At 38.5% G+C, this 27,079-nt stretch overlaps 1 protein-coding gene across 1 annotated transcript; it reads left to right on the forward strand.

Annotated features, from left to right (window-relative positions):
- Positions 1-5,241: 5,241 nt before the first annotated feature.
- DCTN4 (dynactin subunit 4) lies at positions 5,242-27,035 on the forward strand. The gene is made up of 13 exons (XM_063292178.1): positions 5,242-5,449; positions 7,241-7,311; positions 7,758-7,936; positions 9,573-9,616; positions 10,878-10,985; positions 13,423-13,496; positions 13,991-14,103; positions 14,217-14,326; positions 15,274-15,347; positions 20,860-20,914; positions 22,823-22,930; positions 23,292-23,389; positions 25,092-27,035. The coding sequence occupies exons 1-13, from the start codon at positions 5,315-5,317 to the stop codon at positions 25,303-25,305; spliced, it is 1,383 nt and encodes a 460-aa protein (XP_063148248.1). The 5' UTR covers positions 5,242-5,314; the 3' UTR covers positions 25,306-27,035.
- Positions 27,036-27,079: the final 44 nt, after the last annotated feature.

The following is a 27,079-nucleotide window of genomic DNA, read 5'->3' on the forward strand; positions in this document are numbered from 1 at the left end:
GGTTGCAAATTTCCGCAAAGGCCAAATACTGATTTCTATTGAAGTGCTTTAAACAAGCAGAAGATTGTTTCACAGTGCATGTACACATCCAGTGACAAATTTACTTAAATAAATTTGGTGAGAATCCACCATCCCCCACAGTGATGCATGTGTCATATTACCATATTTTCAAAGATATGGTTTTCCACACAAAAGCAGTATTTGTACTGAATTGTACACCTTACACAAAGAGGCCCTGGAATCTGAGTAGGAATTTTATTAAGACTGAGGTCTGCCATCTGCTTGTAATGCCAGGAATCACTCCGACAACACATAAAAGAATAATAAAGAAGATAATTGCAGGTTATTTATTTACGGATTCTTTAGCAACTTGTCATAATCTGAACATTATGAGAGAGGATGCTTTTACTTTCCTGGAACCTATAACTACAGATGAAGAATAATGATTCATGCTTTCCAAAGCATATAGTTTGGTGCCAAAAAAACCAAGAGAAAAGAAAACCAAACATTCTAAAAAGACTCTTTTTGCTAGTCACAGCTTAACATTTTATTCAAAACCTTAGTTCCCTATATAGCAGTAAGAGTTTAAAATCACTGTATTTAATAGCAGTGCTTAAATGGCATGTCTCTGTGCACATGCCCACACAGGGGAAGGTGGGAGATACTTAGTTCCTGAACTCTATGGCATCCAGATATTGAGATTTTCTGGAGTGAAACAGAGGAGTTAATTTAGGCAACATTTTGCTGCTTCTGTTGCTGACCCCACTACAGAACAGCCTTTAAACAGCCTGGAAACTGGCTGTTTCCCTGGCTACAACAATTGCAGAAACCCTTTTCTAGGTTCTCTGCCAATGATTCTTCCTCCCAGCAGGAAAAATGGGTTCTCCTACAGGGGTTAAAGCCAAAAGCAGAAATAGCAGCACCCAACTTTTACCCTGAGCCAAACTGTACCCGTCTCATCAGAACAGGTACCAGGGTGATGCCCACTGGCCTGAGACAAAGAAGTCTGCTGAGCTTCTCTTCAGTGACGGTCAGGTGCCAGGCTGTTCATCTTTCCTTCCTTACCCCATTGTGTCTCCAGAGAGACAAGCTTTGCTTCTCATCTACAAAAGCATTGCACCTCCCTCCATAAAAAAAGCCCTTCTCCAGCTCTGAGTCTTTGTAGGGAGGAACTTGTTTAATTCCAGAAACAGTGACTGACTGACTCAGGAAAAGTTGGCCCCCAGTACTATAATGTGGTTTTTTGTAAATAAGTCAAGAAGCGGTTGGGTGGAAGATAACCTGTCCTAATAAACTAGCCTCCACTCTATATCATAAAGGCAGTAGGACCATACGATGCTTATCTTATTTCTAAGTACAGCCTTTCAGAATAACTTTTGCCTACTTTAATGAGTAAGGTAGGTTTCCCTTGACATTAAGTCCAGTTGTGTCCGACTCTAGGGGGCGGTGCTCATCTCTGTTTCAAAGCCGAAGAGCCAGCGTTTGTCCGTAGACACTTCCATGGTCATGTGGCCGGCATGACTAAACAGAACGCCGTTACCTGCCTGCCAAAGCTGTACCTATTAATCTACTCACATTTGCATGTTTTCGAACTGCTAGGTTGGCAGGAGCTGGGACAAGCAACGGGAGCTCACCCTGTCAAGCGGATTCAAACCGCCGACCTTCCGATCGGCAAGCTCAGCAGCTCTGCGGTTTAACCCGCAGCGCCACCGCATCCCTCACTTTAATGAGTAACCATGATCTTTATTTAATCCTCCAAAAGGGCACTTTTAAAACCATCATCTCTGTTAGTTTCATGATTCTTAACAACTAAGGAAGGCAGCCTTTAATTGAGTCCTAGTATGAGACAAATGGATGACATCACACTTTCTCAGGGCGTATTTTAAAGTTGCTTTCCATTATGATTAGTTTAGATAGGATAAATACATATTTAAATGCATAGAACACTGATGAGCAATTACTCATTGGTTCTGACTGATGGCAAAACACAATTAGAACTCAGGAGGATAATTTGTTCTTTATCCATCTTTCTCAGAAATCAAGTCATATGGAAACCATTACAGCTACATTAACAAAAGAGATACTGTTGAACTGATTCCCAGTTATCCTTAAGAGAGTGATTCTGAATAAAACTTTGGGATGTGAATGAAGCTGAAGTAATTCCATATCAGGTTCCCAGAAGAAAGATAAAAATCAACACTGAGCACTTTGCTAGAATGCATCTATGATCTTGTTTATTTTGCTGAAATACCACAGAGGCATCATTCATGACGTCAAAAAATGATTCAGTTGTGGGAAACTGGCATTCTTTCTTTCTTATGGAATATTCCACCATAACAGTTAGCTTCTCTTGGAATATTCCACTGTTCCATGAGATTAAAAGGCCCAAGGAAATTCTTCTATTCTGGGCTGTGTCTCATGATGAAGTGATTGTGCACAGAAAAAAAAAGGCAGTAACAATGAAACAATGGTAACAGCTTCAGTTTTCCACAGCCCCTTCATACCACATACATATTTTGGAAAAAAGAGCAGCTGGTTTGTAGCTGCAAAAAAAAAAAAGCAAAAGTAGGCACAATTCAGTGTCAAACTATTTGTGATACAGCAAAAATTATTTAAAAGGACAGCCTCTGTGGGTTATACGCTTAGCTGATACTTTAGCATATGTGTTCTTTTCAGGAGGGAATATTTTTGTTTGCTGACCAAACTCCTGTTCTGCAGTTTAATCTCATGTAGGAAAGAAGATAAAGTATTCCTATGGTTGCTTTTCTCTTTATAGGTGGCAACACCCCCCCCCCCAAAAGAATTTATATATACTTTTCCCTTGTAAATAAAGCAACTGTAACAAAAATATCTTTTCTTGATTATGCTGCATCATAAATTTCCTAATTTGGCAGTTCCCCAGATCAATGTCAACAGAAGCATATTTACATGGCCAAAGCACATCCTTTATAAACTAGGAATGAGATGCACTTTCTTCAGCTGATGTGATCTTCAAATAGCATAATATTGCAACTTATTTCATTTGTGATAGAAGAAATTGTGCCTTCTATATGTACCATGTGTACAAGTGAAACTTTGCAGATTGTGAATTGAATTTGAGCTCTTGTAAGTAAACTGCAAGAAATAATAGTAATGACATATAGCTGCCCTGAGCAATAAAGTCCCATTGAAGCACTTTCTGTGCCATACGGCTTTCATGTCCTCTGTGACACCAACACTGCAGTCCATAAATATGGAAGAGTCCATAAATGTTCAAGCTGCAGGTGAAAATTGCCTACTTGAAGCTGCTGAAAGAAAGGTAGAGAGAGTTGGAAATAAATTCAAACAGTAGTGGAAGCCACAAATCTCTGAGCCTCTCTCTCTCACCCTAACCTTCTTTGGATGGCTGTTGAAGAGAAGGTTAGATTATTTTACTCATTGATAGTAGAAGCGGGGTAGAGCACACATTTCTAGATTTCCTGTTTAGCATAGTGGTTAGGAATATTGTAAGGTTCTTGTTAAAATCTCATTCTGTGAATTAGTGAAGATACGTCTTAGGCCAGCCTTTCTCAACCTTTTGACCCTGGAGGAACCCTTGAAGAAATTTTTCAGGCCTCAGGGAACCCCTGCACATTCAGGCTCAAAATATAAGCCAGAAGCTACAAAATTATGATACTCATTTCATGTGTAGGCCTGTATATATGCATATATAATGTATATATGCATTAAAAATAAAGAATGAAACTTACCTCTTTAAAGTGAAGTTGCCCGAATTTGAAATAATTTTTTAAATAGTGATCTCCCAGGGAAACCCTAGTGACCTCTCACAGAACCTAGGGTTCCAAGGAACACTTGTTGAGAAATCCTATCTTAGGCAAACCACTTTTTTCTCTATTTTACCTCCTGGGCAAAATGGACATAGTGCAGTCCTATGTTACACAACCATTATAAAAACTGAAATATAGTAAATCTGTTTGGAAATATGAAATGTACAGCATTTAGTTTACCACTGTTATTAATTATTTTGCTATCAAATAAGTCAATTTCTGTTAGAAGTTGCTCTTAGAGGTTTAGAGGTTGCTCTTTGGTTGTCTTCTTTTTTGGAGGGAAAAAATAACACTTTTGAATTGGTTTAAAGCCCAGCTCACTGTTTCTTTATTACTTTCTCCCTTTTCCAAGGCATGAGTTCCAATTAAACAAGTCAAAGACTATGACAGGCACACTACAGATGTTTAATGTGACTTGTCAGTAGTAGTATGAAGGCAATGTATTAATCTAACCACTGTGTAATGGAAAAGGCAATAACACTGCCTTTTTAATTCTCATTTGCTCAACCTCCTCTCCTATATAATTCGAAACAAGATTGCAACATTGCTTTATCTAATAATTGATGACAGAGTAAGCCAAGCAACTATCAAAGCAGCTACAGCTTTTTACTGCTATAAAACTGTTTTAAGAAACACACATATCTTCTGGCAGTGGCCTGATGTTATTAACTTTAAGCCCTCTATTAGAACTATGGATTCATAGTTATTTTTAAAGAGCTCTATCACAATGTATTAATAATAGTGAACATTGCAGATGACCATTAAGATTAATATCTATTGGTAAATCCATAAACTGAGAGACAAGTACCACCAGGCTCAGCAAACTGCAATGTTTACATAAGTACTGAATATATTAAGAAAAAACACCATAGAGACCCCACCTCTTCTAAATAATGCTTGTGGGGATGGTTAGAACATTTTGGAAAAAGCTTTATTGGCAGTCTGAACAGCACTCCACCTCTTAAAAAAAAAATATATATATATTGCTAGTCCCACATGCTGTATAGTTTCCAAAGAGGCAGTTCATTTAGTCTGTTGCCCTCTCCTGAAGTTATTTGAGTCCAAAAAACTCATGCCGGTCTTTTCCAAGTGAGTGATCTGCAATGTTTTTGACCGTAGTTTCCAAAACTGCAACCAACTTCCCCCAACTTGCTTGCCTCCCGGACTACAATATCCATCAGCCGGAAAAATGGAGTTGAAGTCCAACGTGTCTGTAGTACACTAGACAGAAGATAAATGTATCAAATTGCCACAAAGCGCGTTAATTTTAAAGGTGAAACCTGATAAGTAACTCTCAATGTGGTGATACAGAATACCTCAACGTAAGATTTTAAAATTATTTTACATCACTACCTAATCTCCTCCCTTCAAAGAAATGCCGGAAACGGTAAGCGCTCGTCACCGCGTCCCGTGCACGTGGTCTAACGTTTCCGGGTCACGTGGCGGAAATCGCCACAGTTGGGTGCGGTGGAGCGCTGGGGAGGTTGGGTTGGATCTGTTCTCGCAAGATGGCTTCGCTCCTTCAGTCGGAGCGCGTCTCCTACCTGGTGCGCGGCGAAAAGGAGATCCGCATGCCGCTCTCGCAGCTGTATTTCTGTCGCTACTGCACTGAGCTCCGCTCCCTCGAGTGTGTCTCGCACGAGGTAAACTGCGCCGTATTGTAGAGGCGGGGGGGGGGCTCATCGCACGCCCACGGCGTGGATTGGTTAATCCTGCTGCCACTCGTAGTCCCGCTTCATCCAATTGGCTAGGAGGGATGTGTGCCAACATTTCCCGTTGCTCAGCTTTGGACCTCGAGACTGGAGCCTTGATTGGGGCGCGTGTCCCTCTGTCAGTGTCATGGTGTGCTGCCTTGGCTAGGGTGGAAGGGAGTAATTCTGGGGTAGGGAAGAGAGGAAGAGATTTACAGGAAGGGCGGGGCAGTCTTTTATCATATGTATTTGGAATAACATTTCTTCCCTTTCTCTGAAGTTGTTTTCCTATATAAATTGCCATTATTTATACGTAACCCGTATCCTGACAGAATCATATGCTATTGCCTCCCAGTTGGTTACTGTTGCATCCTGAGACAGTTTAAACCACACCCTTATTCTCCCCCTCCTAATGTTTATGTATTTATGTCATGTATGCCTGCCTCAGTCCAATTGGACTTTAGGTGATAATGTTGTAATCAGGTACTGTTACCCATCTAACTACGTGAATCTGGTATTTGCAAACCACAATGAGCAGTGACGATTGGAATACAGGCTTGACACATTTCATGGTATGCTGCAGACACAATGCCCCACCTGATTTAAATTTTAGATTTTTTTTTTAATGGGACACTATGGTGCTGCAAAGTGCAGCAACATTGAGCATAAACATTATTCCTAAGAATGCTTCTGGTCCCCAGATATATTCTAGAAGCATTCTTAAAAAATAAAAACGATTGAGGATGCATTTCAGTGTTCTGTTTCGAAGTGTGTCCACAGGTCCAGAAAAAGATAGAAATAAATGGATATGATAGCATCCTGAAAGGCTAAAAAGGTGTGCCAGGGAACAAACTCACCCATTTGCCTCTGCTAAATTGATTTTTGTGTCACGTAGCAATGCAACTTTAGTTCAGATTTTATAGTGGCTCCCAAATTTATGAATGGGTTTAAACAAGTTGTCTGTTGGTTAAACATAAGGTAGTAAAGTAGCTCTACTGCTCCAAAGATGAAAAAGAAATATCTATTAGTCAACATGATTAAATGGTTTTAATCTGAAGAATTAGTTTTTGAATTATTTATTTATTTTTCAAAATATTAATGGTTGAGAATGAGAAAAATCTCTGCTAGAAATCAGGAAATCACTGCTGGTTCTAAGTTTGTTTTTAATCCCAGTTGTAATGCCAGATTTAACTGTCATGAATAGTCCTGGGAATTGTAATTTAATGAGGAGGTTTACTATTTTTCTGGTAAGGATCTAAATCTCCTCCCAGTAATATCTAGGATAGAAAGAAATTGGAGAACAATTGTTTTGGAGAGCAATCTTCACTTTGGTGGTCTTCATTGTCAGCACTTCTGAATCACCTTATGCCTCCTGAGCATGATATTGAGTTTACTTTTTAATATTCCATTTTAAAATGGGATAAATTTTCTCCACAAGCATCAAAGTGTATATTGGGAAACCAGCTAGGGGATGCAGGGGTCTTACGAAGTTTTTCTGGCACTGGATCTGTCTTCTAAAATTCGAGCCCCTATCTGATCTTGGAAAGCAAAATCTGAACTATCTATGAGTAAACAATAATCAAATTGGGATTTTCTGGTTTATAAATCAGTCTTTTGGGCATTGTCCTGTACCAGCTCCTAAAAATGCAAATGTGTTTTTTGCTAAATGTAATATCAGAGAAGGAGCAGCGTTAGTTGAAGTATAATAGTGAAGAATAATGACTTTTAAAAATTATTCTATAGGTGGATTCTCACTATTGTCCCAGCTGCTTGGAGAATATGCCTTCAGCTGAAGCCAAACTGAAAAAAAATAGGTAAGGCTACATTCTCCCCTCTTTCTTTTCCTATAATTTTTCCTTTGCATTTTTCATAATCTCTTTATACTTGACTACATACTTATTAATTTGAATCCCACTTTGAATTTCACAATATAGAATCTTATGTATTGATTGTTACAAAATCTGAAAAAACATATATGACAGGATTTGTGTCTTTTCACAGAGGGAAAGGTAACATGAATTTGTTTCCTGTTGGCTGCCTCAGTGAATATTTCTGAGCAAAAAATACTATTTTAAACATATTGTTAGGAACAATTTCTGAGTTATATGTATACTCATAAATCAACAACCTTGGCTCCAATATATATACAGCTTTTAATTTAAAGAAATCAACATGGTTTACATGACATTGTCACCCTAAGAAAGCCAATACAATCAAATCCATTAATTGAAACAACTAATGCTGGTGTTTTCTTGCTTAGGTGTGCTAACTGTTTTGATTGCCCTTGCTGTATGCACACCCTTTCTACCCGAGCAACAAGCATTCCTGCGCCATTGCCTGATGATCCAGCCAAGACTACAATGAAAAAAGCTTATTATCTGGCCTGTGGATTTTGCCGCTGGACATCCAGGGATGTTGGCATGGCAGATAAATCAGTTGGTGAGTGTCATATCTAAAGCAAATGGGACAAAGATGGCTTTAAAAACTCTACATGTTATGCACAGTTATTCAAAAGGGGAACAATATCATATTACGCTAGTACTGCTAGTAAACTGGTAGTACAAGCAGAAAGGATTTGCAGTATTTGAGTGGAAGCAAATTCATTGACTAACAGAGTCTGTTCTTTTGTCATAAAAAGAAATGGGTTCTACAGATATGTGCTATGTCATTTCAGTATCTTTTTGTTGGTAAAGAGGGACCCCAAATCTGTTACTGAAATAACTCCTATTTAAGGTATTTAAACATCTTGCTGGATTAGATCAAAAGCTTATCTAGTCCAATTTTCACAGCAGTTGGACAAAATCTTTTAGGAAGTTGACAAACACATGTTTCCCTGCAACAGGCATTCAGAGTAGCACCATCCAGCATGACTAATTGCTTTAATAGCCTTATTCGTCATTGATTTTTTAAAATTCCTTTTTCAGGACATATAAATTAGTGACATTACATTTGAAGTGAACTCCATGGTTAAACTGCATGTTTTTTTGTCCTAAATTTCCCACCATTCATCTTTAGCAGATGAACCAGGCTCTAGCATTATGAGAGACTACAAAGTTCTGTTTTGTCCACACTCTTCACACCATGCATACAAATCTCTTCAATACCTTTTCCTCTGAATGAAATAATCCTGAATTTTGTACCTTTCCTTGTAAGAGAATTGCTTCATTCCATAATAATTGTGCAAAAGCAATCTGAGGAATAGTAGGAACAAAATAAAAACAAAAAAACTAAAGAGAACAATGGAGGTGGTCTGAATCATCTCAGCAGCACAGTGTCTTATGCTAGTCCTCTCCAGTGGTTCCAAAATTAGCATTTATGTTCTAGATATTCCTCAGTAATATAAGAGATCTGGAAATGGGAACCCTTATTAAGGGCAAGGAAGTTGGAGGAAGAAAATTCTGTCTGCCATCCACTTTCCTTTTGGCGCTGGTTGGTCTCTACTGTGTGCAGAGAATCTCACCAACTCAGCAGAATCCTCTAGTTATTACATCTTCTGAATCTGTATACACGTCTGCCTGTCCCCCCGCCCCCTACCTTGGGTATGTTTTGAAGATACATATAAGAGAGCAGGATGTTTTGTAATGTTTCATTCTGTAACACTGTATTGCTGTCGTGTACTGTATTTGTGAAATACTTTTTTCTACCTGCTGATTTTCCCTATGGATGTCTTATTCACTGTGTGCTATTTTCATACTAATTATAACAATGACTGTCAAGCAACAGGGAAATTTGCAAGAGAAAAATGGCAGGTACAAAATAGGTTTTTATCATCTGTCTTTGGTTTGCTGATCTACCACTAATACTTTTATGTCCCTGTGTTCAGGTTAACCTACAGTCAGCCACTAGATTAGAAACACAGGCTGTTTCCTATCTCACATTATACAGTAGTGAAGCACACATGTTATCCTGATATCATCCTGATAAATAACAACTATACAGTATTAGCCCAGTGATGGGCTTAGCAGATGAGAGAAGAGAAGCAGACAGTTACTTTCTGTATGGTTTATTTTGGGCTAGAGCATGTGTGTCATGATTCTCTTCTCTTTAATTGTTGTTGTTTGTTGTTATATTGCAGCCAGTGGAGGTTGGCAGGAACCTGAAAATCCTTATACGCAAAAGGTAACTGAAAGAGACATTTCTAGTAGTCATTTAAGTTTGAGAGAGCAAGCCTCATGTGGCTAAGAGTATTATTCACCATCTTCCCCCAACTGATTTAGCAGTGTAATATAAATATTGGCCTAGATATGAAAGTGTATTGAGGAAAAAGTATAAAGTCCATGTATTTTCCCATAGCAGCCCTTCCTTGAGACACTGCCCTCCCGCACTGATCTTATTAGCTCTGGAAGTGCAGCATGGACCAGCTATGATCTGTACAGGGATGGTTACAGTCTCCCTGTACCATTCCCAGAAGAAGGAGGTTGCCTCTTGCTCAGGTCAGTTTTTTTTCCCAGATCCATTGTCTTCCCACACACAAGCAGCATTGCTTCCAGTCACTCTCTCATGTGCATAATAAGTTTTGTAAAACAAAAGCTTATATCACTTCTGGATTTCTCTGGTATCAACCTGGTTTGACCTTTGAGTACTGAATGTCACTTAAGTAAAGGACCCATATAAGGGAAAGACTTGGGTGATTTAAGGTTCTCTTTCACTTTCTCTTTTTGGTGCAGTTATTAGGATGACCTTTGCATTAAACAGATTCACTGCGTCAGGTGAGAAAGCTTAGCATATAGAATGCTGCTCCAGATCAACATAGTTCCTGTTCAGGCATGGACACAGCAGTAGTTAGTCCAAGAATGGGTTCAAGACTGGTCTGTGTAGCTTAGTCCATATAAGTATAGTGTGCGTGTTTGTGTGCAGGCACATGCAAATCCTGTCATTTCAGTAAAATACGATGCAGTTTAAAAAGAACAAAAATGTAATCTACCGCTTGCCAAAGTGCATAATATATTTTCAAGTATGTATCTTGAGAATTTTTTTTTAAATTGGAATTTTCACATGGATAGTTTAACATTGCAGGTTTATTCAGGTATATGTTAACTTATGAAAGTGAAATCAGGAATGTATTGATTTGTCCCATTTGTCTATGTTTAGCCTCTACAAAAGAACAGTAATGTCTATTCACGTGGGTAAACGTGGTAGTGTAGTGTAGAATAATGGCACAAACTAAGCATAAAATGTTCTTTACAGAAAATAAATAGGGGGAGAAACAGTTGCTAGGAAGAGAGAGAGTAAATCTTTCCTTAAATTCCACTGTGTGAAGGTTTGTAAATGCAACAAAATGTTTTAAAATATTTTTTCAGACTGAATAAAGTAGAAAAAAATTCTTGTAAAGAACATGCCTTCCAATGAATTGCTTAAAATATTGTCTCTTTTTATATAGATTAATAAACTGGTAGAATATTATCAGCAGTTGGCTCAGAAGGAGAAGATGGAAAGAGATCGTAAAAAATTAGTTCGACGGCGACCGTACATGCCACTGGCTTTTTCGGTGAGCTAGGAAAGCAGCACAAAAATTCTGGAGGTCACACAGTGAGAATCAGATGTAGCATTTTAAAGCACAGTGACATAGTTGTTGTTCTAGTTGACATTTCTAAAACTGAAGTAAGAAAATTTAAAAATGGGTAATTGGAGCTCATTGAAAGTTTTCATAGCTTTATAATCTTTCACAAATAAATTCCGAGTACCCAAGCACAGAAGAAGTTCAAAAGGCTTTATGTTTTATTAAGCCGTATTGTCTGTTTGAAATAAATGTAGGTACTGGTACTTCGAAATCCTAAAGTAACTTGTATTTTACAGTGAAGGTACAGATTTGGAAATGGGCCCCAATGTCTTCAGTTTTGTAATGCTGGATTATTGTTATTCTGTATACAGTGATTTAGCTCAGAGTCAGCACAGACGTAATGTCAGTGAGACATGTTTAGATTTAAATATGTATTTCATTTTAATTTTCAGCTGTGCATTCAGTGTCAAATGAAAAGCTTATTTTTTCTTGGCTAAATAAGTTTGCATATGCTTGCTGCCTCTTGGATAACTGTATAACCTGCTTGCTCTGTGCATTGCTTTTGTCTTTATTGGTGCATTTTTCTTATCTCCGTTGCTGCCTGCTGCTAATTTGGGGCTCTCCACAGCAACATACTATACATGTAGTGGTAAGTTCCTTTAGCTCCTGATAGTGTTAACAGCCTTTGAAATCACTGAATTCAACTAGTCAAATTGTCTTTACTGCATTTGGGTGACTAATCCTTAACGTGCTTATTTGAGTTTAGTAATCATATTACTCAGTGTATTCCTTAGTACTTTTTTTTAACATAAAAACAAAATTGTTTAGTGTAAGCCCCTATAAATACACTGTGTGTTCACAGTACTTTGATGAACTTGAGCATTGTTAAGAATTGGTAGGATTTGCCTGGGCAGGTGTGTTTTGGGCATCCACTTTATATAATTCTTGGTCACATTATGGTCGTCTTGAATTATAGACCACCTATAATACATTACAGGGACGCGGTGGCGCTGTGGGTTAAACCACTGAGCTGTCGATCGGAAGGTCGGCGGTTCGAAACCGCGCGGCGGGGTGAGCTCCCGTTGCTAGTCCCAGCTCCTGCCAACCTAGCAGTTCGAAAACATGCAAATGTGAGTAGATCAATAGGTACCGCTTCGGCGGGAAGGTAACGGCGTTCCGAGTCGTCATGCTGGCCACATGACCCGGAAGTGTCTATGACAACGCCGGCTCCAAGGCTTAGAAACGGAGATGAGCACCGCCCCCTAGAGTCGGATTCGACTGGACTTTACGTCAAGGGAAACCTTTACCTTTACCTATAATACATTACTCCCTGTCCACAACCTTGCTGCTCTTTTAAATATTCATTTCTCTGTTAAAAACCACAACAGTCTTTTTAAACAGCAATCCTGTATAGAAACTTTATCTCATATAGATGTTGTCTGATATGCTGTATAGATAAATGACATACCTTTTCCTTTCCTTTAAACTAAAACCATAAGCCACCCACCATCACTTTACAAAATAGTAGGTGAGCTAGAAAAGCAAAGTAGTATCCCAAAATATTTAGCAATCTTATCTATAGTACAGGGTCAAACCTTCTGTCCTTACTTTGAAGATAATATGGTCCTAACTTTTAGGAGCTGCATGGAGATAATAAGTGAAATAGTTCAAAGCACTTGGCTCAATATCACTGCCATATAAACTGCTGCTTTTAACATTGGATCCAGTGAACTACAGCAGTTGCCATCCTTCTCTGAGAGATTGCATGAATTCTTGTACATGCAGACATTTAGTTTCACTTTAAATTTAGTTTCATTTTTCTAGTGCGCTGGCCTGGCACTAGTTGTAAAAGAACTGTTCCAGTTATTTTCTGCCAGCAGAAGAACACTTTTGAATCCAGCCTACTTTTCCTTAGAAATTGACAACCTTCAATTTTGATATCTGCTATCACAACTTAGAATGTCAACAGTTTTTTGGCAAGTACCTCAGCTGACTGTAGTTAACTCAAGTGTGACATAATGGTATGGATTCATACCATTATAGTCATTACGTTTTTTCATGTCTGTTATTCATGTCTATTGCAGTAGAAGGCATTTGTCTGCAAAAGTACTCTCCTTCCTAGAATTTAAACTATTCATGTTCTGAGCTAGCAGACTTAATCATTAAGCAAAATATAAATTTAAGCACTACATGAAAATGCTTCAGGTAGAATAAACGGTGATTGAAAGGCATGTTGCTTTTCCTTTTTAGCTTTTGTATATTTGGTTTTTATTCATCAAACTACCAGAATTTTCTCTGAGCAGAGAAATCTTCCAGGTTTGCCTTTCTTGTAATTGATCCATCCTGTTTTTCAAGCTGCCAAAACCCCCCAAGAGGATATGTTTTCATTTAGAGACTCAACTCTTGTTGCATATGTGTTTTGTAGGACAAATATGGTCTTGGAACCAGGCTCCAACGTCAGAGGCCTGGGGCCCCCATCAGCGCCCTTACTGGACTTTCGTAAGTACTAGTCCTTTCATATCAGTGGTTGATAAAGTTACACTGCTTAATCCCAGCCATATAAAATGGAAATAGCCTCACAACCAAGGATTCCTCACAATCAAAGATAATTCTGGGTCTTCTTTCTTCAGCTGATCAGTTAAATGCTGTCTTTTCAATACCAGTGTGTGAATGTCTAAGCTGGTACCTGCAATCTTGCCTAAAGCCTCACTGTATAAACAACTCAGTTCATGTTCCTAGCTTAAGAATTTGCTATTACCTGTATTAATTCAGTGATAAAATATAAAGCTTAAATTATGTTGAGTGCTGCAGTTTTCTGCTGCTATTCCAAGTGCTGCAAGAAGATCTGAATATAAGTAAAGAATTGGTCTCTACCAGCTCTATACTGCTTCATTTGAAACAGTAGTTTAGCACTGCTCAAGTGTTTATGTTCTGGTTTCTTTCAAATACAATTGCTGACTACCAAGGCAGTCTGTCCATTCTCTTTGCCTCAGGCTGAAAGAAGGAGAGGACCACAAGGAGGTAAAAATAGAACCAGCTCAGGCTGTGGAAGAAGTAGAACCTTTACCTGAGGATTATTACACAAGGCCAATCAATCTAACAGAAGGTAACAGTTTACACATTTCTGTCCAAGCTGATAAATTCAAATGATGCTTGCTTTTGTTATTCAAACCATTAACTGAGATTGTGAATTTTCTGAACTTCCTGTGCTGTAAACAGTGACAACTTTAAAGCAGCGCCTCCTGCAGCCAGACTTTCAGCCCATCTGTGCTTCTCAGCTTTATCCACGTCATAAGCACCTTCTGATCAAACGCTCACTGCGATGCAGGGTATGTAATCACGATGGAAAATTATATTACTACCAGACTGTCACTTTTAGCAAAATCAGAGATTATATGCAAATTCCAGAATTCTCTCTCCTGGAATTGTTCCAGTTGTCTTCCACATAACTGTTCCAGCTTTGGGCTTTGGCTGATTTTGAATCTAATTGGTAGGTAGCATGGGAATGCTTATTTCAAGAATTCTTAGATTAGAATGAATTTGTATTACTTGAACTGGGGAAATACTGCTTCTTTCTCACTATACAGTGGGGCAGTGTGCTTTATAAACATAAGACAATATTTTGCAGTGATGAAATCCAATCGTAAATTTATACTGCTGAAAGTGATAACTGTATAGCTAGGTTTCTCATGATATCAAGTTCATCTGCCTTGTGATGTCACGAGGATGCCAGTTTCCTATTTCACTTCAGTGGCTGCTGGTGATGCTGGTATTATTTCCATCTCCTCGTCATCTTCTCAGAGGCTTGCGGCTAGCTATTGGAGGAAACAACATCTTAAACTAAATAGACCTTGTTTGATAGAGCAGGTTCTTTTTAGGAAACAGGAACTTACCTATTTGCACATTAGTGTCTGAATTTAAACTTTCAGAATTTCTTACAGGCTACTTCCAGTGTTAAGAAAATACTTTATATTCATATGGATGAATGCCTTCTTGTTTTTCTTCTTCCTGCTCATACCCCTTACTTCATATCTATTCTGGAGAACACTCAGTTCTCTGCAGCAGATCTGGGATACACTCAAGGACTTCAGATTAGAGGGATCCATCCCAACAGTAGTTTCCATTCTACTGTCAACAGCCACTCTTGGATGCAGTCCAACACTTAAATTCTGTTTAGTGAATCAAGTAAAATAAATGTGATTCTGCGGTGGCATTTATAATTCTTGAGCATAGCTTCACAAACTTCTTACTCTCATTTTTTTTCTTTCTTTTGTAGAAATGTGAACACAATTTGAGTAAACCAGAGTTCAATCCTACATCCATCAAATTCAAAATTCAGTTGGTTGCTGTGTAAGTATTCTGAAAATAGTGACAGCAAGAAATTAAAAGACTTGGAGCAGGTTCTCATGGTTGTGATAAACCTGTATTTGCTCTATACCATTTCTTCTTGCAAATAAAGGGTTACACAATCCAAGTTCCAGCACGCAGAAAACTGGCATGTTAGTAGCAGATCTTCTAGCTTAGCCTTTTCTTATGAATATAGATACAATAAATGTGTGAAGATATATAGGTTCTTAAATTCCAGCTTTATTAAGCAACCCAGTGCAATCAGCTAAACATGTTAAGTATTATGCGTTCCTTTGAGAAATGGCTGGAATACCCATTTAATTAATATCACAAATTAAGTATTTGTGCTTGCTTCTGAAAGTTCAGTTGGGTTCTGCTATGGCAGATTGAAACTTCGTATTATTCACTGAAGATAGAACTGGCAGGAAAGATTTATTCCACTTCTTCTAGCCAGAAGGTGGGACCTAAGATGACTTCTCTCCCAAGAGGAAAACCCTTTGTTCAGTCTTTAGGCCTGATTTCTAGGAAAAGCCAGTGGCTTTCCTTTCAGCTATATTGTAGGGGCTGAGAAAAAAGAAAAATAAATGGGATTTGGAAAAACGGGTAGTGAAGGGTCTGGTGCTGGCACCAGATTTTGGCAAGCGTAGCTGATCTGTGCTGAAAAGAGGTCACAACTGAAGATCAGTGACTGGGGGAAGGACATTTCCCATTCAGAGATTGGACTGAATTGGGGGGAATTGGCCTCTACTTCAAAGGCAGTGGAACATAAACAGAGGAGATGAGTGGCAGTGCTAGTAAACTTCTCTATAGTACAGACAAATAAAATATCTCCCCTTCCAATGGACTAGGCACCAATGCCGACAGTACTAATCGAAGGAAGTATTTGTAGCTCGGGGTTGAACTGTGGAGTCCTTGGTGCTCGCTGAGCCTTGTTTTCTTGCAGACATTTCATTGCCAGACTAGGCAACATCTTCAGTGCGAAGAGGGAGTGGGCCTTGCTCTCAGTTTATATACCGTGGCTTGCCCTGCCTGTGTTGGTGGGGGTGGTGTTCTCTCCTTGGGAGTTCTTTGATTGGCCTGTTGTTTGCTGCTTGGTTGATTGCCTGAGTTAATAGTTCCTTGATTAGGGTGTATTGTGCTGTCTGATGGTTCATCTGGTTGTCCTGTTTAGTCGATAGACTCTGAATTAATTTACAACAATTCTTTATTAAGCTAATTTTACATCAGTGGAAGGTCTAATAATAATTAACAGAATTTATTATTTATTTTTTGAAACGGAATTCAGTATGGAATTCTGAATAGAAAAGAATGGATTCTACATACAAGGTACTTAACTCTGAGGAAAATTGATTCTTAAAATTAAGGTATAAACAAAGAAAGTCATAGGCAACAGACAGAATACAAATGAGGGGTAAATGGATTGTTTGCCCTGTGCTATTTTACCAGTTGGTTGAAGATTGTGGAAGCCATTGACTCTGAGGCGTTAAACAGGGCGGTTCTGAGGGAGTAGAATTAACACAGAAGCTGAGGTAGAGGAATCTGGTGATCTCAGTATTTAACAAGATGAATCGATGGTAGGACTGGACAATTGAGACAGACTAAGGTGAGGTGGCTTTTAGAAGGAATCAGAGCTAAGTATACGATGCTGGGGCGAAAGGTGTAGATATAATTACAACAGAGCTGAATTCAGGAGTTGACAGTTGGACGATGATGTCAGAGACGGGCAGTTGAAGCTCCACTGCACAAAGTGTTCTGAGGCAGAGAAATGGCAATGGCTGCTGAGGCAATTAAGTCCTTAAGGAAATGTGGAATTAGGAGCCGAGACAATGGGAGAAGCAGGCGGCAGAAAGACAGGCTCTACAGGAAGATCGGGGTTATCAAGATCAAGGGCGCTTTCTGAATTCAAAGACAGCTCTGGACACGCTGAGGAGAATTTGTGAGGCTGTATAGAGGAACGGTTGTCTCCGGCACCCTTCCGTGTCTTCCTACACCTTTTATAGGCTGCATAATCGCACTGTTGCGGATCAGGAGCCAATTGGGCTTCTTGTTGGCTTGGCCCTCCTCACTGCACGCCGCTCTTGAGCGCTGATTGGTGGTGGCGAACCCAATTCACTTCCTGGCTCCTTCAGCTGTTCTGCTTCTTCCCACTCAAGGCTTTTCTCTAATTGTAAGTCCTCTTCAGTTTTTTCCTCGGCTTGGCTTAGCGGTTTTTCCCGGCTGCCCCCTTCATCCTCCGACTCAGTCTTTATTCTAACGCTGGTGTTAATCCTAGTGCTACTCTTTGCATATCTGGGTGCTGATTGCTGGCGAGGAGGTGTTCTGGTCTTTTGGCTTTTCTATTGTCTCTTTTGAATGGTATGTAAATGCTCTGTACCTCTATGTGTCTGTTGATGGCTGCTTTGTCTGAGTGCCAGGCTTCCAGGAATTCTCTGGCGTTTTTGGATTTGGCTTGGTTTAGGATGCTCACCGTTTCCCAGTTGAAACTATGGTTGAGTCTGTCCATGTGTTGTGAGATTAAGGAGTTCTCATCGTGTCTTCTGACTGCTAGTTGGTGTTCGTGGATGCGCTCTGCTAGTCTTCTGCCTATCTGTCCTACATAGTGGCTGCTACAGTCCTTACACTGTATGTTGTTGATGATTCCTGTTTTTTCTTCTTGGGCTACTGGGTCTTTTGGGTTACTTAGGATGTTTTGAAGAGTTTTAGTTGGTTCATGTGCTACAGTGATGCTGTGTGGTTTTAACAGTCTGTTGGTGGTTTCTGAGACGTTTCTGATGTATGGCAGTGTTATCCTTTTCATAGCTTCTGTTGGTTGGGTTATAGTGGGTTGAGTGGTCAGGCACTTTTTGATAAAAGTTGCAGGGGGGGTATCCATTTTGCTGTATCAAAATCACTGCATCACTGTAGCACGTAAACCAACTAAAATGAACTCAGACAAAGCAGCCATCAACAGACACATAGAACACCTCCTCGCCAGCAATCAACACCCAGATATGCAAAGATTAGCACTAGGGTTAACACCAGATGAACAATCAAACAGCACAATATACCGTAATCAAGGAGCTATTAACTCAATCAATCAACCAAGCAGCAAACGACAGCCCAGTCAAGGAACTCCCAAGAAAAGAACAACATCCCCACCAACACAAACATCTGCAAGAAAACAACAAGGCTCAGAGAGCACCAAGGACTCCACAATACCAACTGTAAAACGCAAAATATGTATATGATCTAAAAATAAAAGTATTGAGCAACACCAAAAGTGACGACCCCTCAGTGGCTGGACTAGTGACTCTCTGATTGCCAGGAGCATCATAAAAGCCAGAAAAGGTAGTATAACATCACTCAAGCCACTCAGGCTGTGCCAGAAGCAATGTGAGTTGGATCTCTCTCTTCCCTAACAGTAGAATAGTGGCTGGAGAACCAAGGATCATTAGATATGGTGATGTGCTGGGATGTGGGGAGTGGGTTGACCCCTGATAGACAGGTCAGACACAGGCTAGCTTAGTGAGGCCGGTCATGGCAGCTCAGGATCCATAGGAGAGATGGGCCCCTATTGTGTCTCGTCTCCCCATGCAGGGTATGAGAGCAATAGCCAGCATGCACCTCCCACCCCCTGAGCAAGGCAGTCTTCAGATCTGAGTTGTACCCAGGAGTGAAACAGTTGCTGGTAACCCACAGTCTTTGTCATGCTCATATGGAAAAGGAAAAGAGAGAATGACATAGGAAGGAGCCATCCTGGCAGCATCAGAGGTAGAGGAAGAAGCTGAAAGAGCAATGAGGGGGCTGCTTACCCTTTGGGATCAGTGCGTGAAATGATGAGTCCCCATTTCCCACAAGGAGAGAGGCACATGTCATTTTTAATGCTTATTTCTCATAGGGTTCAGATCATCATGATTTCATGCAATTTTCACTTCCCATCAGAAACTGTTTAATGCTAAATTATTTCCCTACCTTATTAAATAAGTTAAATATTATAATTTAAATACATTATTTAATATTATTTAGCATATTAATTAATTACATGCTTAACCTGGAGTTTGGCGCCAGCAACTCTAAACTCAGTCCACCACAGTATTTCAAGATTCTGTCAAGGTGCTGTCTTTGTGTTCCAGCGTGGACATCAAAATGTCCTTTCTGGATTTTTTTTTTTTACAGATAATCGAGGAGTGGTGGAACAAGCCAAATCCAGGATTCCCACCCTGTATATAACAAGTTATATCTCCCACTCAAGAAGAGCATGGAATTATTAACCTGTCTAGCTTCAGCCAGCCAGTAACATCCCTGATCTCTAAACTGAAGTTCAGAGCCAAAGAGGAGAGGCACTCATAAGCCCGGCATAGCGTTGAACAAATTAGTGCTGAAGCAGGCCTGTGGGAATTGGGATTCCCAGCACTTGGGAACTGCAGTTGTTTCTTTCATCATTGTCTAAGCTTGAGGAATACAGGAACCTCCCAGAGGTCCTGTCACATAGGGCTGTGGAGGATGCTTTAAGCTCTGCTCTCCAATAACACTGGTCTTTCCTGTTTGTTCCATCTTCAGTGACTGAGAATAGTTGTTGGATCTACCACGAAGGAACTTTCTGTTCACTGATGGACTCAACAGTCCCCACCCTACAGGAGAGGGAAAGATACAGAGGTTTAAGGGAGCAGCAATCAATTTATTAAGTATTTTATTGTCCTGTAAACTATTAAACATTGTTCTTCCATTCCCATATACTCTTCCAATGGCAATTTTTTTTGTTATACAGTGATTTACTGAATAAAGAAGGTAAACTACCCTCAGCTGAAATCACTGTAGGAGAGCCATGTTAAATCTATGGTAGTGAAAAATGAGAAGGGAGATAAAGATGGTTAGCATTTTGGAAAAAAACAACAACCCAAAAACCTTTAATAGCACAATTGAGTGAGAGACAGTTGAGCTCACATACATCAAAAAGTTTCAAGGAACACAATGTTTTTTAACATTATACTTAACACCATAATCCACCTAATACATAACCTGCATAACTGAACTGTTTCCCCCTTCCTTCCCCCATCCCAATTTAAATCCTATATCAGTTTAGTAGCTCACGAAGTTTACCCCTTTTCATAAAATATGTTAGTCTGAAAAGATGCTATTAGGCTTCTCCTGATTTTCAGCTGAAATTAGTGCATGCTACCGAGGGAATTTGCTCCATGGCCAGGAAAAGGTCTTCTAGTTCTGCCTTCTAGTTTAAAGAAGTGAGGTTAACTCTTTCCAGTTAAGTCCATGTTTCTGTGAGTAGAAAGGAACTTCATGGTAAGTCTAATTACCAATTTGTATGAAAAACAAACTGGAAGTTACATATTACAATGTAATGTTAAAAAAACATGTTTCCCAGTCATATACTTTTGTCAGTTTTTAAAATTGTTTCAATAATAATAATAATAATAGAAAAATGAGTTAGGTATCTAAAATTAAATAGACCATAGCAAAAAGGCTAAGAGACAATGCCATTCATAAATTTGCTGTTCATGTTTTTCATTTGTATTTATAGCAATTACATCCCAGAAGTGAGAATCATGTCTATTCCTAATCTACGCTATATGAAGGTTAGTAATTGTTTACTTTAACCCTCTTTTGAGATGGACCTTGAAAGCTTTGAAGGTTGCATGTGAGGGGCTGTTAAATCTTTGTTTTGTTTTGTCTAAAATGTGACAGAGGCCTGGAAAGCTAACACTTTAGTTTTAATAACATAGGTTCAGTGAAGACATGACTCCAATTCATGGTTTGTGCAATCCATTGTTTTTAACTTGGATTCAAAAGCTTATCTGGATGAAACAATGGAAAAATATGTCCATAAGCAATTACATGACAAGATAATGTTAGAAATTTTATGTGTGCTTATAAGAATTGTAAATCTTGAAGCATTCCCCCCCCCTTTTTTTTCTCATAGGAAAGAATAAGTATAGCGGCAAGGCTGAACCCTTAAGGTGAAAGCTTGGAGGTCTCAGACTTCTCTCCCAGAAGCCCTCTAGGTTTAGAAGCCATGGCCTACTCTCCCAACATCAGTGCAGTGCTTGTTAATTACTGTTGCTACCGTGTGACTTCCTGGGAATGCCTTTGCCTGATGTCCTCTCACTAACCTTGTAGGCTCTTTGTCTTCTGCCAAATAGTAGGGAAAGAGATTGCGAGAAAAAGAAATAAATTTTATAGTGTCACTCTTTGGCCTCTGTAGCATTGAGGTGTATGCTTATGGAAAGCACCCCCTCCTTTCCTTTGGGAAGCCAGATCATGATCACAAGTTATAATTTAAAAAGAAACTCGCTTTATTAAAAATAATGTAAAACTTCCTTTATAACTTTGGGTGGTTACATGCAAAATATTCAGTGGCCAATGAGATTAAAATACATGGTGCTGCTATAATCACAAACAATGCCTTACAGGAATCTCCCACTGAAAAAAAAAGGTCAAAATACAAGTTTCTTGAAAGCATCTACTAATGTAAAGGCAACCCTTATGGAAAGAGGTGCCAATTTCTATCAAACAGGACTGAACTTGTATAGAGACAGTAACCAGAGATAGGAAATTAAAACAGAGAGCAAAAAAATAACCCTTAGTGCAATGCTAACTAGGCATATACCTGTGCCTCTTAAGTAATCATTCCTTGACTCAGATTCCTTCTTTTACCCTTGTTGGAACTTCCAAGCTTAAATTTGAAGTTGGAACAGAATCTTGGCTTCCCCCAACCCAAGCCCACAATTTCTTGCTCCTTTCTCCCAGAGTTCCCCTTCTAATTAAAAAAAAGTTTTTCTCTACCAAAGGGAAGGAGTTTGTTGGGGAGTAGACTTTTGCTGTGTGCTCCCAGCCATGCCTCAGGAAGCACCTTTGCTCAGGAAAAATCCTGGTTGAGTTGTTTGTGTACTGGCTGTCTGGGGTAATAAGCTGAGTGAGGGCTATAACAGTGAATCTCCTAAAATTTTGTTATAATATACAGTGGCTGCTTGCTTATTCCTGAGCAAATATGCAAATGTGATGGGTCAATTAAAAATTGAATGCTTAAATAAATTTCCAAATATCTAAATGAAAATGATTTTGAGCCACTTGTCCCTTTTCATTTTCTATTGTCACAGCACTCCTGTTTCTTTGATGCAGGGACTTACCTGAAGCCTAGCAAAGAGTCCCTGCTGTCCTTATTTACTTGAGTTACATAGTAAACAATAGTTGATAGAATCCATGGTTTGCATACCTATTCCAGATTTTTCTGTTTGATTTTGGTTTGGTTGACTGTAAACCAACCCATAATTTTCCTTACTTGCAATATGAATTGGATGTTTGCTATATAGTAATGACCCTTTAGAAAAGTGAATGGAATAATGGTTTGTGTTGCTGTTTAGAAGGTTAGCATTTCCTAAAAAGGCATCAAACAGGCAAAAATGAATGTTCTCAAACAAAATAAAATCATGGGGGAATATCCCTTGTGAGTTACTTCGCCACTTACGTACTTCTGTCATTCATAGGAAAGTCAAGTTCTTCTAACCCTAACCAATCCAGTGGAAAACCTTACCCATGTGACATTAAAAGAATGTGAGGAAAATGATCCTGATGATATTAATAGTACTGCAAAGGTACTGTAGCTTCTTATCATCTTACAAGTATATATGCCAATGTATATACTCTGATACAGTGCTAAAAATATATGAATTGTGAATAACTGCATAATCCCTTTTTTCGGTTTAGAATGGTTTTATGCCTTAATGCAGCAGTGTGATTGTTTTTTTAAAAAAAGGAGAGGAGGATTTTAATATCCATGATTAGCATGGGTATTATACCTTGTAAGAAAAATACCACTGCTTTTGAAGCTATTGTATGGGAAGCTTCCACAACAGCACTGTATTTCATTGGCAGTTACTGATGTTTTTAATTGTTTTTAATCTCCCAGTTATTCATATTTGTTATAGTATGCCTTTTTTATATATCTCTTTTCAGGTGGTGGTTCCTTCCAAGGAGCTAATCTTGGCTGGCAAAGATGCAGCAGCAGAATATGATGAATTGGCAGAACCTCAAGATTTCCAGGATGATCCTGAGTAAGTTTGTCTGTCTGTTTTCATAGCTAAAGGCTTGCATCTACTGTTGAAAGTAGACCAATGCTATCCTGACTTTCTCCAGGTGGAAATTAGAAAATATTGTTTCTCCCTAGTAGCAGTAGATTCTAAATAGACCAAAGAGTATATTTCATAAAATGCCAGTGGAATTTTCTACATCTGTCTGATACATATTTGGGCATGTGCCACAGAAAGGGTGAACCTATAACACCAGTGATTTTAGTTCTGGCAAATATCAGCATCAGATGCAGCCTTCATTTGAGATTAGTTTCAATACCTTCCAAAAAGAATTAAATTATTGAGGATAGATCTGTCACTGGCTATTGGCAGTGCAGCTGAATAACCCTCTAGATTTAAACACAGAGTGCCATTGGGTGCTACTTGCCAGGGAGGTAGTATTTTGATAGAAGTTGCTAGGGAGCAAGCACTAAGGCTAAGGCCCTTTTTGTGAATATATCAAAGGCATTTGGCTGGCTACTGTTGGAAGCAGGGTGATGGATTAGGTCAATATTTTGTCAAATCCAGGCACATATTTATTTTGTAGCACATTTGTTGAAAAATGTAACTGTCTAGTCCCCCCCCCCCCAATTTACTTACAGTAGCTCCCCTGAGCAATTATTAGTTTAATTCTCTCTAAAATGGAAATTAAAGTGAAATAGAATCAACTTGAGGAGTTATGAAAAATCTTACATTTTTAACTTTTGGAATAAGATGCCATGGTACAACAACTGCATTAATACATTTATGTGTATAAGTGTCAGTGCTTTTGAAGTTTGCATTCTGTACTAAGTCCCCACCCCAACATGCTAATATTTGACTCATTGAAACTAAAAGAGAAATAAACTAATTGAATTTCCTTTATACAAACTGAATTTTTAAATTAGTGTTATAAGGTAAAAGACTGTCAAATCACTGAAAAACAAGTACTGTTTTTAAACTACTGGCAATTTCCTTAATTATCTGCAACTGAATGTTTGGGGGGGGGGGTTCCCTTCTAGAAAATACATTATGTTCAGTAATCCTAAAGATGCTCATGTCTGTGGTTGAGAGTTTACATACATACATACATATATGTAAAGTGTAAACCAATGAAAGTCATCCTTTTTAAGTGCTGGGAACCTCTTCTAAACAATTATAATAAATTTAAAATAACCAAAATTTTAGTGATTTCATACAGCCCCAAGTCTCAAGTGAGAACACCTAAATGCTTCTGAGATTTTGGCATTTTAACCTGAAATCTTATAAAACAAATAACTTATCTGAGAATACGTACAGTTCTGATCTTAGGAGATTTCAGTAATTTTTAATTTTTAGAAGTATTTATATCTAGGCATATCATGGAAGTTCTGGTCCCCATGTTGCCAATCCCTGCTATAAACTGTTTGGAGACACTGAATTAAATTGCTAGGATTGTTCTTTCAGTATAAATTTGGACAGCTTTTACAACTATTAAATCCAGATATAGTATATGGGCTGTATCCATCTCTTCTTCCGTTTATGATCATGTTATTGTTCTAGTGAAGGTTTTCATGATAAAAAGATGGGGAAGATGATACTATTTGCTCCTGAAAGTTGAGAGGCTCTGGAGCAGCATAGGAGGCTTGCAAGGTTGGAGAAGAAATGGAATTGGCAGATACTTACTTGAACAATAGATTATTTCAATCTTCTTCTTCCTGTTTTGTAGCATTATAGCTTTTCGGAAGGCTAACAAAGTTGGGATATTCATCAAAGTTACTCCACAGAAAGAAGAAGGGAAAGTTACTGTGAGCTTTAAGATGAAAAATGAGTTCAAAAATCTTGCTGCTCCAATCCGCCCCACAGAGGAATGTGATCAGAGTTGTGAAGTCATTTGGCTCACTCATCATGTGGAGCTCAGCCTGGGCCCTCTGCTTCCCTGAAGTTTGTGTCTTAACTGGATGCTAAATGATGGTTGCCTGCTATACTGTGTCTTAGAAAATGCATTCTGATAAAATGCTGAAAATACTGTTTTACAGAGATTCCTTGGAAAGTGAAATTTCAGCCAAAAAATGTAGAGTTGAATGAGGAAAAAAAAAGACACTTTTTTTTCTCTTTGCCCCCTTCTCTTCACATCCATTATGGGAATTTGTGGTTCTGCCACTATGCTACATGCATAGTCAAAGTTATAGTATACCTTAGTGTGCATGTTTGTAGTTACCTTCTATTCTTCCTTGAGAAAAATCACACTAGTTCCTTGCAAACATTTACTAGCTTTCTTTGCACCAGTTTAACAAAGCTAGCATTGCCCAAAATCTTTCTTCTTTTCTGGTACATTTTCTGATTACTACTTTTCTGATAGTAGTAACTATTCCAAGTAGACTTTTTAGTAAAGCAGTAAGCAGCAGCAGCAGCATGAAATGTCTTGCTTCCACCATCCGTTGTCTATCTCAAATATTACTGATAGTTTCTTTTAATGTACCAGTTGTGACTTTTCATGGGATATGCTCTTGTTCTGGACAATTCCTGAAGGAAAGACAATTAAGAAAATAGCATATGTATGTCAATATTATACAGTTGGAGGATTTAACATCTTATGCTGAAGAATGCATAGTTAAAGGGAAATGCAATTTAGGAAAGTTGCATTTGCTGCTGTATTGCGTTTATTGACACAAAGATCCCATTGGGGAATTGGAAGAGGTACTAGAGTTTTTCTTAAATTATTCCTTTAGGAACGGGATACTGACCAAAGATGGTTCATGATTATTTTAATTACTTTTAATGTGTAAATTTGAAATTTAAGACTTGGGAACATAGCTACCATCACCCATTGTGCAATTTTGCACTGAATGTGTAACATCTTATTCCTCTACTGAATGGCTTTCATTAGGCTTTGTTAGTAGGAAAGTGAATAAATAATTATAAAGTATAATTCCCAAGATTTGGGTCTTGAACTTTAATGATTTGAAATTTAATATTGTAGCACTGCATACACATTGTATGTAATGGGAAAGTGAAAATATTTGATTGCGGACAGTTGGCCATGGGCATGCATTACAGTATAATTACTTATCATGTAGTCCAAGATTGGGATGGAGAAGGTGAATAGAAATATATAATTGGGAGATGTACTCAAGGCCCTTGGAAATATATTTTCTATTTTGTTAGGAGGTATGTTTAAGTAGTCTTAATTTGTTTGGCACCATTTGAATAAAAGTTGCACCTTTCTGGTTTGTGCAATTGATGTAAAAAAAAAAGTTTGATGTAGATTATATACATTGTAAAGCATGAATTTAAGAAGTCTAGGCAATATTTATTCTTCAATATGTAGTATGGTATTAGCATCTGCTGTTCTTAATTTATACACTAACTCCATCTTATCCCCAATTTAACTCCCCATGCTAATTAGAAGTTCAGCTGATAAGTTGGGATAATATTGCAATGAACTGATACATATTTAAGCATCCTTGTAAAGCATATGGAAATGTTGGGCATACTTGATGGTCTTTTTTCTCCTTTTAATCTTACAGAATGTAGGAATCCTTGTACATATCCCACTTCACATATCTGTAAAAATACCTCACTGGAGGGACATTCTGCCTTTACCAATATTAGGATGACTGTGTTGCCTTATTGTATAATTTAGTGAACTTCAAATAAATAAGCAGACAAAGCTGTTTTCATGTACTTTTTCCTTTTATCATATTTAAGATTTTT

Source organism: Candoia aspera, chromosome 2 (assembly GCF_035149785.1).
Source record: "Candoia aspera isolate rCanAsp1 chromosome 2, rCanAsp1.hap2, whole genome shotgun sequence".
Classification (NCBI taxonomy): domain Eukaryota; kingdom Metazoa; phylum Chordata; class Lepidosauria; order Squamata; family Boidae; genus Candoia; species Candoia aspera.

What these genes read in the sequence shown, in the direction of transcription:
- DCTN4 (XM_063292178.1), top strand. Translation starts at nt 5,315, where the DNA reads ATGGCTTCGCTCCTTCAGTCGGAGCGCGTCTCCTACCTGGTGCGCGGC. An exon ending in AAAATCCTTATACGCAAAAG is followed by an intron (nt 9,617 to 10,877) that starts GTAACTGAAAGA and finishes CTTTTTATATAG; the next exon opens with ATTAATAAACTGGTAGAATA. An exon ending in CTAATCTACGCTATATGAAG is followed by an intron (nt 20,915 to 22,822) that starts GTTAGTAATTGT and finishes TGTCATTCATAG; the next exon opens with GAAAGTCAAGTTCTTCTAAC.